The 15,672-nt window shown below is 39.3% G+C and overlaps 1 protein-coding gene across 1 annotated transcript in view; it reads right to left on the reverse strand.

Moving 5' to 3' along the window:
- LOC141939650 (complement C4-A-like) overlaps positions 1-15,672 on the reverse strand; it is a 51,368-nt gene that overhangs the window by 21,979 nt on the left and 13,717 nt on the right. The window contains exons 10-23 of the mRNA XM_074859781.1: positions 15,328-15,433; positions 15,025-15,148; positions 12,576-12,691; positions 11,651-11,818; positions 10,713-10,910; positions 8,183-8,374; positions 6,687-6,836; positions 6,159-6,285; positions 5,719-5,790; positions 4,662-4,862; positions 3,657-3,768; positions 3,361-3,431; positions 2,382-2,521; positions 1,083-1,295 (exon numbers count right to left, since the gene is read on the reverse strand). Coding sequence (XP_074715882.1) covers positions 1,083-1,295; positions 2,382-2,521; positions 3,361-3,431; positions 3,657-3,768; positions 4,662-4,862; positions 5,719-5,790; positions 6,159-6,285; positions 6,687-6,836; positions 8,183-8,374; positions 10,713-10,910; positions 11,651-11,818; positions 12,576-12,691; positions 15,025-15,148; positions 15,328-15,433 — 1,990 coding nt within the window. The remainder of the gene's footprint in view (positions 1-1,082; positions 1,296-2,381; positions 2,522-3,360; positions 3,432-3,656; positions 3,769-4,661; positions 4,863-5,718; positions 5,791-6,158; positions 6,286-6,686; positions 6,837-8,182; positions 8,375-10,712; positions 10,911-11,650; positions 11,819-12,575; positions 12,692-15,024; positions 15,149-15,327; positions 15,434-15,672) is intronic.

Consider the following 15,672-nt stretch of genomic DNA (forward strand, 5'->3'; position numbering starts at 1 on the left):
CTAACTTTTCATTGTTATTATTGATATATTTCCCTGGATGAAATTTCCTTTAACCAAAACTAACCCAGAAAAATTAAAGTTCAAACTTTATTCAGAGCTTTGTGAGCAGTGCAAGTCAAGTTCGCAGGTGGACACAATTTTATAAATGTCTAATCTATGAAACCCACCGAGTTCTGAGTTCATCTTGTTCGTAAAACTTAAACTTTTTCCTTCTGATTTCCACACATCCCTATTCCTACAGTTTATATGTGAATAAAGGTATTTTTACAGACACTTTTAGTGTTTTGGTGTCTATCTCTAGAAAATCTGTGTCTATCTCTAGAAAAGCTATGGCCTGTAACAACAGCAGGTTCCTGGCATCCCATCTCTTATCTTTACCTACATGGTTATCCCCTGACATTAATGGTGCAAGGATTCATATTTTGCACTTTTTGTGTGGACTGAAAATAGCCCTCAATGGGCTACTTGGGTGCTGTAATGAGTCTGTGCTGGTCATTGTTGAGTCTTGAAATATCATCTTTTCTAAAAGGCTGCCCCTTTTCATCATTTTGAAAGAGAACTAAGGTATTAAATAATCAATACAGTATCTTTGTCTGTATGTCCTTTCCCATGCAATTGTTAAGACTGAAGCTTCATTAACTAGAAAGAACAAAATAGAGTTTAGCTTTAAGACTAGCAAAGAGTATTTTCTTTTCAAATATATTGCTAGATGGACATTGTCAATCTTGGCTTCATAAGGGAAAAATATTTTCTATAAATGTTGATGAAACAGGTGGAAGTTAAAGATTATGAGATGGGCACTGACTGCCTGAAGGAAGTTGTTGCTATGTCATGGGTAGGATGCCTTTTTGCCATAGAGAACAATTCTTTCCATATACACTACACACAAGCCCGCCACAGGATTAAATCTCTTCCCCATACGAAAGCTCAATCCTTGCTGAGAAACACGTTTCCTGAGATTGCTTCCAGCATTATGTTTCTACCATTTCACTCCCTCCGCAAGAACTCCACACACAGTGAATGCCATGTTTGAGGAGAAACACATATTCGTGAAGTGCCTGCCCTCAACTAGTTATACCTACCACAACCTTGAGGTTCTTCCTAATGCTATCACTGTGCCCCAAAATTGTGTCGAAAACAGTAATAGTAATTGGAAATTCTCCCACAGTCAGAGGGACAACTGAGAAATAGGCTGGTGTCGCAGAGTTCCCCTTAGCCACCAGCATAAGCTGCACAGCCTTCTCCGTCGCCTCTGCGGTGCACAGCCCCTTCACTGCATCCATTGCCACTGTAACCTGCGGGGACAAAGCAATGCCTGCGATTATGCTTAGTGCATCACTGCACAGGAAAAATACTCCAGCTCCACCATGGCTAGATAAGAATGGGAAACAAGAAACAGGTATAACAGGAGACTAGTTTTTGCGTAAAAAGGAAATAGCAGTGCATACATTTTGCAACACAGAAAGTGGTTTTCACTTTGCTCCCCTGAATTTACTATTCGTCATTTATACAATGGGAAAACTTTTTTACCAAAAAGTGATCAAATGGTGGCACAGCTTGTCCAAAGAGTTTGTGGCGTCTCCCTCCTTGGAGATATTCAATATCTGACTGGACAATGCCCTGAAAAATCTGCTCTAACTGGACCTGCTCTGAGCAGCAAGTTGGACTAGAGACCTCTGGGGGTCCCTTCCAACCTAAATTGCTCTATGACCCTATGGTCTGTTAACATTCATCTACATTGACTATGTCTTCATTACACTGAATTTGCAATATTGTTTTGGCCTATCCCTGAATGACAGAGAAGTAAGAAGGATGATATAGTTTTATACATCTCAGCTCTACACCATTCAACACAGTTCTGTGTGCTCAAGCAGAGCTGGCTGAGAGATGGGAAGAGATGAAAAAAAGAGCATCAGTCTGAGGATAATGGAGGCCCTAAGTGACAACTGTGGCCATATGCAGAGCTGGATAGGTGCCACATGCAGACAAAAAATGTCTTTGCATTGTATACACAATGAATTTTGCGCTTAATATATTGGATTGTGGGCTCAAAAGTTACCTCTGTATCTTGTGTACTGGCTTTATCAGCAGCTGAGTGTTGCCCAGATTGGCAGGTAGCAAAAAAGTAGCTGGTTGCTTCAATGAAGAGGGAGAAGACATACTCAAAGACAAGGAATTTGACTGTGTAATATGGTAAATAAAATCTGTTTGATTAGCAAGTAGAACTGGATCATGTCCTTGTGGAGACTTTCAAAATGGGAGTGCAATGTCTGGGTTTTAGGAGGGCACTGAAAGGTGACTGGGTCATTTACATTAAATTATTACATCTAGGTATACATCTATCTAGATGTGTATAACACAGCACTTGGTGATAATACTACCTGGAGATCGTTGGGCAGATAGTTGTAAACCACTGCTTTTATTTCTAGTTGTTCATGTCGTCTGACTGAGTAAGGTAGTCTCAGGGATACAAAAAAGTCTTTGAAAACTGCAAACGTGTGGGGGTCAGCTATGCAAAATCCTGGTATGAGAAAAAAACAGAGTTAAGAACTACACACTTAACATCAGCTGATAAAAAGTTAAATCTAATCAAAACTCATTACCTGGGCTCCTCCGAGGTAAAGAGCAGGACAGGGAGACAGGCATATCCAGAAAGCATTTCAACTCACCTGCACTAGAGACCTATGTCAGGGGTAGATGATTTGCCCTCTGGAGTCACTGACATATACACAATATCTGGCAGGAGTGTTTGTAACTTCTGTGAGTGAAATGAGGCCAAGCTCTCCTGCAAAGGCCATGTTTAAAACACAATGGCCTTTCCTTGCTTTCAGTAAATAAAGTCCATGACCATCACTGCACCCCCAGGTGAGCCTCTCTTTCAGAAGGGGAGTGGGCAGTACCAGGTGGACCCTTCGTCCCTCTTACATAGTCCTGGTCAACCCCAGGGAGCTCCCAGGGAGCAGCTTTGCTTCTCTGAGATGGCCAGAACTCACTCCCAGAAATACTCAAATAAAAGTGGTGTTATTATTGCTACCTTTCTTCTGGCTTCCTGGTCATGTGGAAGCTAAAATGAGATGGCTTATAGATTGGAAAGAATAAGATACAGTTTTGATTGTATAACCCATCCTCCTTCAGAGCCCACTTCATGTTGTTTTTATAAATATATCTCTATCCCTTAAATTATAGCTGAGCTTTAATATGGCATAAAAGAGAGAAGTAAATGTCATGATTAAAACACTTTGTGTTTTTCAGTACAGACTGTCTCACTCTGTCAACATAACATTGTATCTCTCTTTTAAAAAATATACATTCTTTATTCATCCATACAAAGAAACCCAATAAAATGTCCAATACTTATACCTTTCTGAGGAGATATGCTTATTGCCTGAACTTCCCAGGTAGTTATAGAGTCAGGAGCAAAGTTTTCTACACTAAGAAACACAAAATAAAATGTATTAGGAAGGATTTATAAAATGTAAACATTGTCATTTGCTGAAGTTTGAGTATTGTAAAGGAAAAATATTCCCTCAGTTGTGGAGACAAAGTACTTCCAAATATTCTGAAGTCCTCTGTATCAGATAACACCTAAAGCTGATATTTATATACATTTTACCGTACACATATAGACATATTCACCTAGTCACATAATACAGTACCTATGGTTTCCAGGGTTTTTCACTTCTTCCAAATTCCACCACCAGCTCTCAGGAAAATAACTGCGCAAGTTGACAGAGGTTTCATCAAACACTTCTTCATGGTCATCATAGTCTGTAAAAGAAGAGTGGAGTTTCCATTCTGAAGTCTTTGGCTGCTGACCTTAAACTATTTTGCAGGGAGTCTGTCAGAGAGAAAGCAGCATGAAAAATACTCTGAAAGAAAAAAACTTCAGCTGGGTTTCATCTTGTGCCTTAAAAAAAAAAAATGTTGGAAAAGGAGAAGCAATGACCAAAGGTTGTCATTGAACAAAAGGATAATTCTTCTTTCCAAGTTCAATTATATGCTACTGAACAATAAAACATTCCCCTTTAGTAATGCATAACAAAGATGTCCCATATTGTGACAGACAGAGCATGAAAGGGAAGCTCTGAGAAAAATGGTAGCAGAAACTACACTTAGAATGGGGTAATTTTCAACATGAAATCTTTTTTTTTGTAACATGAACGCTTGTATGATCAGAGATAGACTTTGGGGAGAAGAAAGGAAGAAAGAGACAAAATTGTCCCTGGCTGAAGTGGCCCCTTCTCATGAGGTAGTGTTTTGGAGGTACTCAGTCGTACCACTAATAAAATAGTCATGAAACTGAGATCAGTCAGAGACCTGAATGCAGACAACCACACCCTGCTCTTCTTCACTGTTTGTGGCCTCCCAAGATGTGGGCAGGGGCCAACAGCTCCTCCATAAAGCTGTTCTGGGGCCAGTGGTGGCTAAGGTGATTCCTGCCTTTTCTCACCCCAAGAAGTTATCCCGTCCCACTTCCACCTTCACAGTATACAGTTGTGATGATGCAATGGTGTGTGGGTGCTGCACTATACTGGGGCTCACGGAAATGTTGATGTGAAAACTTCCTTTCTAGCCCCACCACATTAAAAGCCTCTTAACACTCCCTTGCCACTATATGAAGAGTATTTTTCTGTAGACAATTGCATGCCACTGTTCTTTACGTCGTGCCAAGCCCACTCTGATCCTCCGCTTTGCCTCCTTTCTGAGGGCCGTGGCTTTCTCACAGCAGTCCTGGAAGGCGTTTCTGCATTTGGGGGAGCCAGTCACCCTTGTTAGCCTTTGTGCACAAGAAAACTTCATGGGATTTAATTTCATGCCATCTTCGCAGCATTTTTGTAGATCAGTGTTTTGATATTTGCTGGCTGCAATGTAATTAAAGCCCAGAATTAGTGATGTGGAAATAGCAAAAGCGTAAAGGTGTTCATTGTGTTCACTCCTGTCATTCTTTGCAGTTAACGCTAGTTGCTATTGCAACATTCTATCTGCAGTTGGGGACCTGTTCTCCATTCTAAAACCAATCCACAAACACAGGAGGAAAGCATAGGCCCTATAGCATCCTAGATATTCTATTCTAAGCTTTCTCTTCAAATTCAGACTGAATTAAAAATGCTTCCTTGGCAGACTGGAATTAGATATCTTGTTAGAAATAGCCATGGCAGTGTTCTCATTCTTGAATAAAGAGACCAATTTCAAAAGTGAGGAAGATCCCAGCTTCAAGCCTTCATATCTTCTGGCATGGAAGTATCAATTTACATTTTTTTTTTTTTTTAATTTAGACCAAATATTATACTAGCTCTTCTCTTAATTGGACCATGAAGCTGGCACAAATTCACAGTAGAATGTCAAGAAAAAAAATAGGATCTATAAAACATTTTCTGGCCATACAATTAATTTTGAAAAACTTTAAAACCATGACTGATTCCATGACATGATATCTAGCAAAATTACTTCACATTTGGGATTATAAACTGGTGAATTAATTTCCATTTTCAGCTGGGACACTCTTTGGTTTTGTTTTTTGAGTTGTTTTGGTAGATGATGCATCAGGTCACACAGCATAGTCTACACACTTGTGCTACATTATGTCACAACACAAGAACTGGGACTATGAATATATTGGTATCCTTTACTATCCCATCATTCTTGCCCCTAGATCCCAGCCTGATGCTTTTGCCTCCCCTGCTAAGCCTTTCAGGTCACCCAGATGAACAGACATACCAATTCCTGACATTCTCTTTTGAAAATCCAAAGATCTTTTCTGCCTTCTGGTAACCTGGAGGCATTTATAGCCTGGAAAGCAGAACAGAAGAGTTTGGTCAGGATACTATGACAGTAACAGCCTGATCATTCAGGTCATTCATGGAAGACCCATTTTAGGGCCCATCTCATTCACAGAAGACCCACAGTTTGACAAGTTACCTTACAGCTCTTGCCAACTGTGCCTGCCCCGGCTGAGCTGGACATCAGAGGACCAGCAGCCACGATCTGGGCTATCTGAGCTGCCAGCACCCAGTGGAAGAACAGAAGAAGAAAAATCCACAGGCAGGGTACATTTTACAACATCGCAATAAAATGTTTCTGATTTTTAATCAGTCAGCCTCCTCAAATCTATAGTGGTCTTGTACAAACATCTCAAATAAAGGGCAGATTGCACTTACTTTCCCGAATGTTGGATTTAATTGTATCTGATAAAAAGGCCAGACCAACATCAGTAAAAACTTGAACGCTATTTGCACCACCACCTGCAGAACATCCAAGATCATACGAATTCATAGCATTAAATACCTGTCAAATAAAATAACATAGATGAATTGTACATGCTTGAAAAAGGTTTTTTTTAATATATATTAAAAAAATTCTTGTAGCCTTTGACTTGCAGAAGCAAGACAAACTGGTGGTACAAGCTGCATTGGGAAACTGAGATTAAAGCTGGGGGATGTTTCAGCTGGGGACTGCTTTCAAATAATGCTTTTTTAATTTACAAACTTGTCTGCTGCAGCATGGAAATCCCCATGTATCATTCGTCTTAAATAGATCCTAAATTGTAAAAGCAAAAATATTTTCAAGTTTAGCAAAGCTGTGATTAAGCAATTAATAGGCATTAATTACATTTTGAACCTCTCATTAATCATGGAAAATTTTGCATGACTAGTAGATATGGTATTTTCTTCTTAAAGATATCTTACTTTTTTGGCTGTAAGCTTATTTTTCTTGTTCAGAATAAAAACTGCTTTATCAACCACAGCTAAGGCAACTGTTCCTGCATGGTCCGTTTCAATCAGTAAATTGATATTGTCTGTTGGTTCGTATATCTCTTGTTCTGTTCTCACTTTAATCTAGATAGAAAAGATTGAAACAAAACTGTCACATTTGTTAGTAAAAAGCAAAGACTCTCTCGGCCAGGATTATTGTCAACTGTGACTGTCAGTGTCAGAGGCTGTGGGATGTTCCTATTTTGTGGTGTTTCTGCCTGAAATCCTGTGTCTTGGAAGATGTAGATGCAGGTATCTCCCATTGGAGAACAACATGGGGGGTTAAAAGATGTGTCTGTGCAGGATATTGGACACTGCCTTTCAATGACACTTAAGCACCAATGGGAATTAAATGTATGTGTAAGGGGGTTGCTGAACTAGGGCCTTCAATATAATTTTGTTATTTTCCAGTGGAAACAAAATCGCCATGAAATAGAGCAAAAGCCTAATTAATGTATAAAATTAACTGACTTAAACCAGTCTACCTCCTTTCTATCTCACACTTGAATTTTTCAACATGACTGGGTTCAGATCTGGTTCATATCTGATGTAGACACTTCTGTGGTGTAGGAGGAAGTAGCCATGGTGATTACGATATTTATAGGGAATTATTAATAGAAGTGCCAACTTTGAATGTAACTGGGTTTTGTCATTGTATGAACGAAGAATTGGCTTGTGTGTTAGAGGTGGATAATTTTTTTTGAAAACTTTTTTCTCAATGGACTATCATATTCATTTTCCAATATAAACATTTTTGCTGGAAAAAATCATTTTAAATGGCTGATGCTTTTCAGATATTGTGTTTCATGCTATTGGGGAAAAATTCTCTTGTCTTATTTTTTTTTGGTTTTATGTTATGGTATCAAAAAGGAAGACAAAGGTGAAAGAAAGGCTTAGAGGGATTCTTATTTTGTCCACACTTAATTTTCTAAGGTAAACTATTTTTCTTTTTAAAATGCTTTTGAAGTGCTACAAAATCTTAGAAAATTACTATTAATAGGAAAGAAAAAGCTTGAAAAATTACTTCAAATTTTTTTTTTTCCCAATAAATTGCTTCACTTTCTTTCATATGATGCACCTCACTACAAAAAGACTAAGTTATAAAGAGATTCTGCCCCTCAGTGATTCTATTGGTGTTCCCCTGTAGATTTCTAATATATAGACACTTGCAGAGGGGGTTTTAATGTATGAGACGACATTTTTCATCTCTTTGAGGCACAACCTGTCCTATGGAAGAAGGCTATCTCTGCCAACAATCCTGGGACCCTTTTCAGTTATACCTTTCAGCAAGAATTCTGATGACTCCCTTTTTCAATAAAAATGAAATGTCTTTCTCTTTTTAACCCAGGCCTGCACTTGCTCTGATGATACCCCATGTTTTTGGTTTTATTTTGGAATACAATAACAGAAGCTACTTGCTTTGAAAGTACCTTTCCTTCGCAGACATCCATAACATCCACCCATACAGAATCAGCGACAATCTCTCGACGGCCCTCATTCACAATGAAGTAGTAAGCTAAAAAACGAAAGGCGGGCACCATCTTCTCGGTGATTTTAAGGTTTATTATTTTGTTTGAGGAGGGAACCCTTTCCAAAAGCTCAACTTGTCCCTTTGCCACAACCTACAAGGCAGAAACAAACAGAAATCAAATATTGTGAATGCACCCTAGACTGGGCATTATGTTGCATAATTTTATATACATATATATAACTTTCTAAGGCTGTTTCTAATTACATTTTATTCTTCCTTATGGCATTTAATTTAAGTTCCAACCTGCATATCAGTAGCCTGGAGGAGACCAGCACACAGTACCTCTAGCACAGGAGTGTGGTGGTAAGCCTCTGCTGCACTGGTCCTGTGGTCCGGGTTTGACCACAAATCTATCACCCTCCACTCAGTCTTACAGCTTGAAAGGGGGGTCCCAGACAGCAGTCTTATTTTTGTCTTCTACAATAACAAGTCATTACACCAAGGTGGATATCAGCTTTATTTAATCCGTACTCAGTACTGAATCTTTCAGATGGTGTGGAAGGGTTGGAGCAGAAGGTTTCACCCAAAAAGTATTAATCAGGATAAAGTATCACAGACTGGTCCTACACTGATTTCAGCCCATGTTTCACTATTTAATTCCTTTCTATCCATGCTATGTTAATTATATTCATGGATTGTCAGAGGAGTGAAAAAAAGACACAGTGGCAGGACTGATAGTGCTCTTCCCTGAACAAAATACATGCAGCTTTCCTAAACACACAGTGAACAGACTTCAGAAAGAAATAAAGACATGCTGCAGCCTGGTCTGAAATCCTCACTGCCTTCATTTAGGTGATCAAAGTTTGGGAGAGAGCCCCACTGCTGAGCTCCAGCAGTGTCTCCCACCACCTCTTCCACACATCCTGCCTGCCCAGCACTGCAGCTTCCCAGAGCCCAGCAGTGGCAATTCCAATGCTGTGCTAAATCTTCCAATAAAAATAAACCCCCAAACTTAAATTTAACTCCTAAGGATACAATTATTCCAATATATCAGAGTCCTATCAAAAATAAATGGCAACTGGTGCCTGTGATGCTTATCATCCTGGGAAATTTAAGCTGCCAAGGGAAATTAGGATGAAGAGAGGGAGAAGGGGATTAAACACATTTGACATTCAACAGATTCATTCCTGGAATGTATCCATGAACACATTTGTCTCCTTCAGCAAAATAAATACTTTGCATTCCTGGTCCCAGGCTGAGCAGGATTGTTTCCTTGCTTTTCCATCTATAGAACTGCTTTTCAGACCCAGTTTCAGGATGCTGTTTAGGACCATAACAGCTAATGCCTTCAGTGATCGTTCATCACGTTATCTGTTGGAGATAACACTGACCTACCTGTTAACTAATGTCAGGTGCAGGTAATTTGGAGGCATGGTAATATAAGAATCATATGTTATTCACTAAATAAACAATAGTTAACCATAAAAGGCATTTTCTGAGATATTCAAGGTCCCCTAGAATATAACTAGGTTTTCTAACTGCAGGGACAGAATCTTATGTATATGTATGATCTGCCCACAACAAGGTGGACAGTTCTGTAATCACTGTATTTATGGTATTTGTGGGAATCAGAGCAATGAAAATAATATTTAATATTGGCTTATTACTAGGAAAGAATACAGATTGGAAGCAATGGGAAACAATGAGATCTGGATTAAGAGAAATCAAATTGTCATAGATATCACAGAAGTTATCTGTCTAGGATTTCAGCTTTCAAGGCTGTCAGTTTAGTATCTTTCAAAAATATCCACATAATTATGCAGACAAACATTACCCTATATGGACCTGTTTGCTCTAGACAGACAAAAATTTGTATTTATGTGTCCTTCTTCAGAAGAAAACTTTACAAAGTTTTATACATTACATGTCCCAAAATATATGCAAATATATAAAAATAACAGAATCATATAAAGAGTTTCTGGAAGGGATGTATGAAGATCTCTAGTCCAACTGCCTGCTCTAAGATGAGCCATCAGCAGCGTAAGATTAAGTCAGATGTGGTTTCCTCTAGTTAAGTGTTGAATGCTTCTGAGGATGGCAATTCCCTAAACTCTCTGGGGAACCACTTCCAGTACTGCATTCATTACGAGTGAAAAGATTTTTCCAAGATGAACCTTCCAGCGCATAATTTGTAGCCTTTTTCCCTTGTTATATTGCATGGTACACCTAGGAAAGTTTGTCTCCACTATGCCTGTAATTTCTCTTCAAGTAATTTTAGGTTGCTATTGACTCACTCGTAGCCTCTCTACCAAACTGAACAAGCCCAGTTCTCTCAGCCTGCCTTGGTAGGTCAGGTGGGCTAAGACACTGATCATCTGAGTTGCCCTTTGTTGGACACCCTCTGGTTTCCCATGTATTAGTAACTAGATAGGTGTTCTGAGTTGTATAATTTCTAAAAGAAATTATTGATATGCTGCTATTCCGTTTACCATATAATAGAAATAGTCAATCTTGCCACTGCCAGACTGATGAATATCATTCAAGGTGATGCGTAAGGTATCTCCAGGTGCCACGACAGTATGTGAGATGCTGATGCTGAGGAAGTTCGGGGAAGAAGACTGGTATCTTTCAGCTCTGATACTGGTTTCAGGTGATTCTAATTTTTCTTTTCCCTCTTCGGCCTTTACCTGTCAGGGGAGAAAAAGACAGAGTGAATACAGTGTCCCTCAGGAGACAGTATAGAGTGTCACCCTTAATTCATATCTTCCTACATTATTCAGAAAATTATGGGGAATGAGATGAATCACTGTGAGACCTCATTAGAGAAACCTGGCATCAAAAAACAGGATTTTAATTACTTCAGTCTCTCTCCCTATTTTGCCTCTTGCTGTGTTTGCACTTGATATTTTTCAGCCTTGGCTCTTTCTGAACTAGAATCAATGGCTCAAAATCACAGAGATTTTGTACTTAGACAACTTTTTTCCCTTTTATATTGTACTCATAATTGAACCCTCTGAGTGTCCAGATGTAGCCCACTGTCTGTATTGCTCAGGAACATTTCCTTCACCTTCTCATCATTTTCTGTCACTTCTCATGGTGATATTCCTTACAGTACCATTTCCATTCTTCGCACCAGGAAAATGCACATGCAAATCACAAAAAAAGTACCACTACCACCGAAGTATGTACTCCTAAAGCTCCAATGCAGGAGACTGTCCTTCACTTCAGTGAGACATCCCTCAGGCCCCTGGTCTCTCTAACATATCTTACACAATCTGGACAAAGATGTGCAGATGGTGTAAGAAATCATGTTCCACCCTCTGTGCTTATTTAATGAAAACTGATCATCTTCACAGTCATTTGTAGTCATCTTATAAGCCCTTCCTAGCAGTATATTTTTACACATGGGTGTTCGGGTTTTCTTTACCATTATTTGAAGCATCTGAGCATCTCCAGGGATGTCAAATGTAAAGGGGATTAGACCGTCTTTATTAGAAAGTGCAGTCTTCTTCATCGGGGCTTTTCCAGACAAGGTAACAGTAGCAGTGACAGGTAGAGAGGCAGCAGGAGAGCCATCAGTCAAAGTGACAGATGCCTATTGGAAAAAAAAAGTTTTTCTGTTACTTCAAGGAAATTCCTGGGTTTAAAAAATGTTCACAAACAAGCTGCAATTGTTTTTATAAACTGAGAAGAAATATAAAACTGTACACATTAGTGTTTGCAAATTTGAGCTTTGAGAGAAGGGGGTCATCAATTAACTCAGTCTGGACTCCAGCTAAGGTAAAAATCTGTGAACACAGAATAACAGCTGCCCCAGATTTTCACTTAGCATCTACTAGGTCTCAGCTGATACCAGAGATATTTGTCTTTAACTATTTTAAGGTAAATTTCTAACTTTAACTCTTTATAGAAAACTTTATAAAAAAACTTGAAGGTGTGAAGCTCAAAAACTTGAATGCATTTTTTTTAACAAAAGCCAATACCCTGGTTTAGTTTTCAGAATTTTAATTTGATAGGAGATCAATTTGATACAACATTATTATTTTAAATTTTTGATGTGGAAGTGAGGAAGGGACTGCTACATGTTTTATAAAACCTTGTAGTGCAACAGTGCACAGATGACTCCAGAACAGAAAACCAGCATTTTCTGACTTTAGTTTCCCTGCTCAGGCTCTGTGTGTACAGAAATGAGACAAACCAGACACACAAACCGTAGCTCTGTGTTGGACCTATCCCTGAAGGTCTCTGTCCTACAGAGCTCCCACTGGATCAGATAAAAATTTTATAAACAGGGCAGATATAAATCCCTTGCCATGGAGGCAAACAGACACAGTGGGCTAAATACTACATACCACAACAGAGAAGGGGGCTCCAGGCACAAAATACTTTTTGGTGTTAGACAGATCAACAGCATAAGGAGATTTCACAAACTTCACATTGCTGAGTTCCTCTTCCCTCATTTCACCACCTGTTAATATCAAACAGTATGTGTTGCTGTGGGAGTGATGACTATGTACTTACATATTACCATAGCATCCATAATTTCTGTTTTCAAGATTAATTGCATTTTTAGCAGAGTGTATAAAGAAAACTGAAATATGATCCCTCCCCAAAATGCTTCAGCCCTGAGAAGAGGAAGAGATGGGTGCAGGCGGATGGGGAACACAACCAGAGACAGGCCAGTGTAAGGGCAGAGCCGGCACGGGCAGTTGTGTGCTCTCGACAGCTCAACACAGAGACCTGTAAAGTGATTTGTTACTCACAGCATAAAAATTCCCCTTTAACACATCAATCAGAACAATGTGCCTGCAAACACAAAGCACACTGATTCCACAGGAGCCACTGTGGCTGTGCACCTCCCTTTCTGAGCTGTTGGGGCTTCATTCCTGGGAGAAGACTACATCAAAGTCCAACATAAAAGTCACTCAGTCTCACTAATGGGGTTTGGACCTTAGATCTCTAGTTTTCTGAAAGAGGGGTTTGTTGTTTTTTTTTTTTTCTTCTGGTAAGAGTAAATATTACCTAATATCATCTTCTCCAACTTTGCACTTACAAGACAGCTTGTGCATCTGCTTCCCATCTAAGATTCTTCTAGCTAAACCACTCATTCTTCTAGTTAAGCCACTAGCCATAACTACTTTCAAAACACCCAGTTACATGGCTTGCTTTAAACTAAGTGCATTTAGAAACATACTTTCAATGTCCTTATTTTCCACTTTAACACTCCAAGGTTGAGAGGTGTCAGTAAAGCCCACCAGCCTTGCCCTGTCACGCATATAATTAACACCAAACCCAGCATGTACACAAGTGTGGAGACAGCCTGCCTGTGGTGGAAAGAGTGCACAGTGTGGTAGAGAGCATGCTACACTATGAGATCTTATGTCCATCATGTTGGTGCCGTAACAGGAGGTCTTTCAGTCCCTTTTGCTCTTGTAATAAATGTTGTGACAATAGTGCATCTAAGTACCTATAGCAGGTTGTACTAATTTACTACAGAGCTGCAATGCATTTGACTTAATTTTAGGATTCTAAGGAAACCTACTTAATATTTAGGATTTTTAGGAAGTTTTAGAATTCTAGTAATTCTAAGCTAAGTAACTTTAGACTCCTTCTAAAGCCAATGGAAACAGACACCCGTGGAGTACAGTTTAACCAATCCATACTCTATATTGACTATACAAGTGCCTGAGCTCTGACTAGATACCTTATTTTCAGATTCCCAAAATAAAAGGGATCAACCTCCCTACGAACAACAAGAAAAATCTCACCCATGTTGAAGAGGTCAGCTTTGTTGCAGATTCAACTTCAGAAGTCAGCAATGAAGTTGCACCTCTCATCTTAACCTCGTATGACTAACAGTAGCACTTGCTACAGCCCAGATAACCCATTGACCACTGCATCTAGTTCAATGCAGTGCTCACTTGTGGGTAGTTCTAAGATATCTAGGGGCCTGCTCAACTGCTGTGAGCAAATATCTACACAAATTCTTTGTAATGAACTATGGAAATAATTATCTGTCCTCTAGGAAAACAAAAGCAAACAGCCACCAAAAAAACCTCTGGATAGGCATCCTCCAGGCTCATGTCCCAGAAGAACAGCAAGACCAAGCTATTGGGACTATATTGTACTTGTGCAAATGTCAAGTATCACAGTCTGATAAAACTGTGAGAAGGCATAAGAGGACAAGCAGGACTCACAAGGGTTAGATCCTTCTCTGCATCCCACTGGAGCTGTAATACATATGCCTTACCTTTAGACTGACATCTTAGCCAGCTGGCGTGTAAAGCATGCTAAGATACCAAGCTCAACTAATAACTTTGTAAGTATGGAAGGAGTAGACATGGCTGAGGCAAGTTCTCAAACAAGATCTCAATTTCAATCTCAATTTCAATCTCAATCTCAGCAGTTTATTTGTATTCATACAGGTGTTTGATGCCACTTCAGATGGACTAGGGTATCTTAGATATCCTCATAGGGCTGTTTAATATGTGACAGACCCCATAGCAGAGTACTTACAGGACACCTGAGCACTTCTGGAGCAGCAGTGGAAGACCACACAGGACTGCATAGGGCATTTAAAGTGGTGCTGGACATTTGTGTTCAGATAAGTGAATCCCATCCAAGATTAAGTTTGTGCACAGAAAGGAGTCAGATGAAAGAGACTGTCATGTGCTATAGCATGAGCAAGCTTTGCAGTGAAGACTGGTCCAGTGGGACAAAGTTTCCCACATGAAGAATTACACTAGAGAAAGATCAATGTAAATATTACAGCCTGTATCAGGTAAGGCGTAGTGTACTCACTTGCAGTTTCTACAGTGGTAACAGCAACATATAAATGAAACCCTTCCAGAGTGGAAATACTCTTTCTTAATTTCTCTTCCAAAAGTGATGTATTTAAAGTAACTCTTCCTTTTCCATTTTGAATCTAAAGCAAAAGTGAAAAAAAATATGACAACCCTTTACTGGTTTGTTTCCACTAGAATTTAAAAATTGTTGCTTATAACATGACTATGGTATTATAGGGATCTATATTTCAATAACTTCTGGCAATATCCAGCTCACCTGCGATAAATCATCATAGTTCCACTGAACTTCAGTACTCACCGATAGCTGTTGTTCCAGGCCTGGAAGAAAGACTTTTTTCTCGTTTTCATCAATTATGCCAAATCGCACATATGCAGCACCTTGAACCCCTTTCCCGTAAGAGTGTCTTTGGAAGGAAGAAAAGCGAGGAGATGAATCACTACATTAATGAAAGCAAGCATAAATCAGACTAATAATTTTATGCTGAAATGAAATTGGGAAATCTGTAGGCATCCCATCTGTAACTAATAGCTTGAAAACAAAAATTAGTCCCATTCGCTGATAACTCAAACATGAAGACTTTTACTGGTCTGTGTACAAAGTGATGATTTCAAGTGCAGAGAAATATATGGAGTAAATTACACT

This window comes from Strix uralensis, chromosome 2 (assembly GCF_047716275.1).
Source record: "Strix uralensis isolate ZFMK-TIS-50842 chromosome 2, bStrUra1, whole genome shotgun sequence".
In the NCBI taxonomy this organism is placed as follows: domain Eukaryota; kingdom Metazoa; phylum Chordata; class Aves; order Strigiformes; family Strigidae; genus Strix; species Strix uralensis.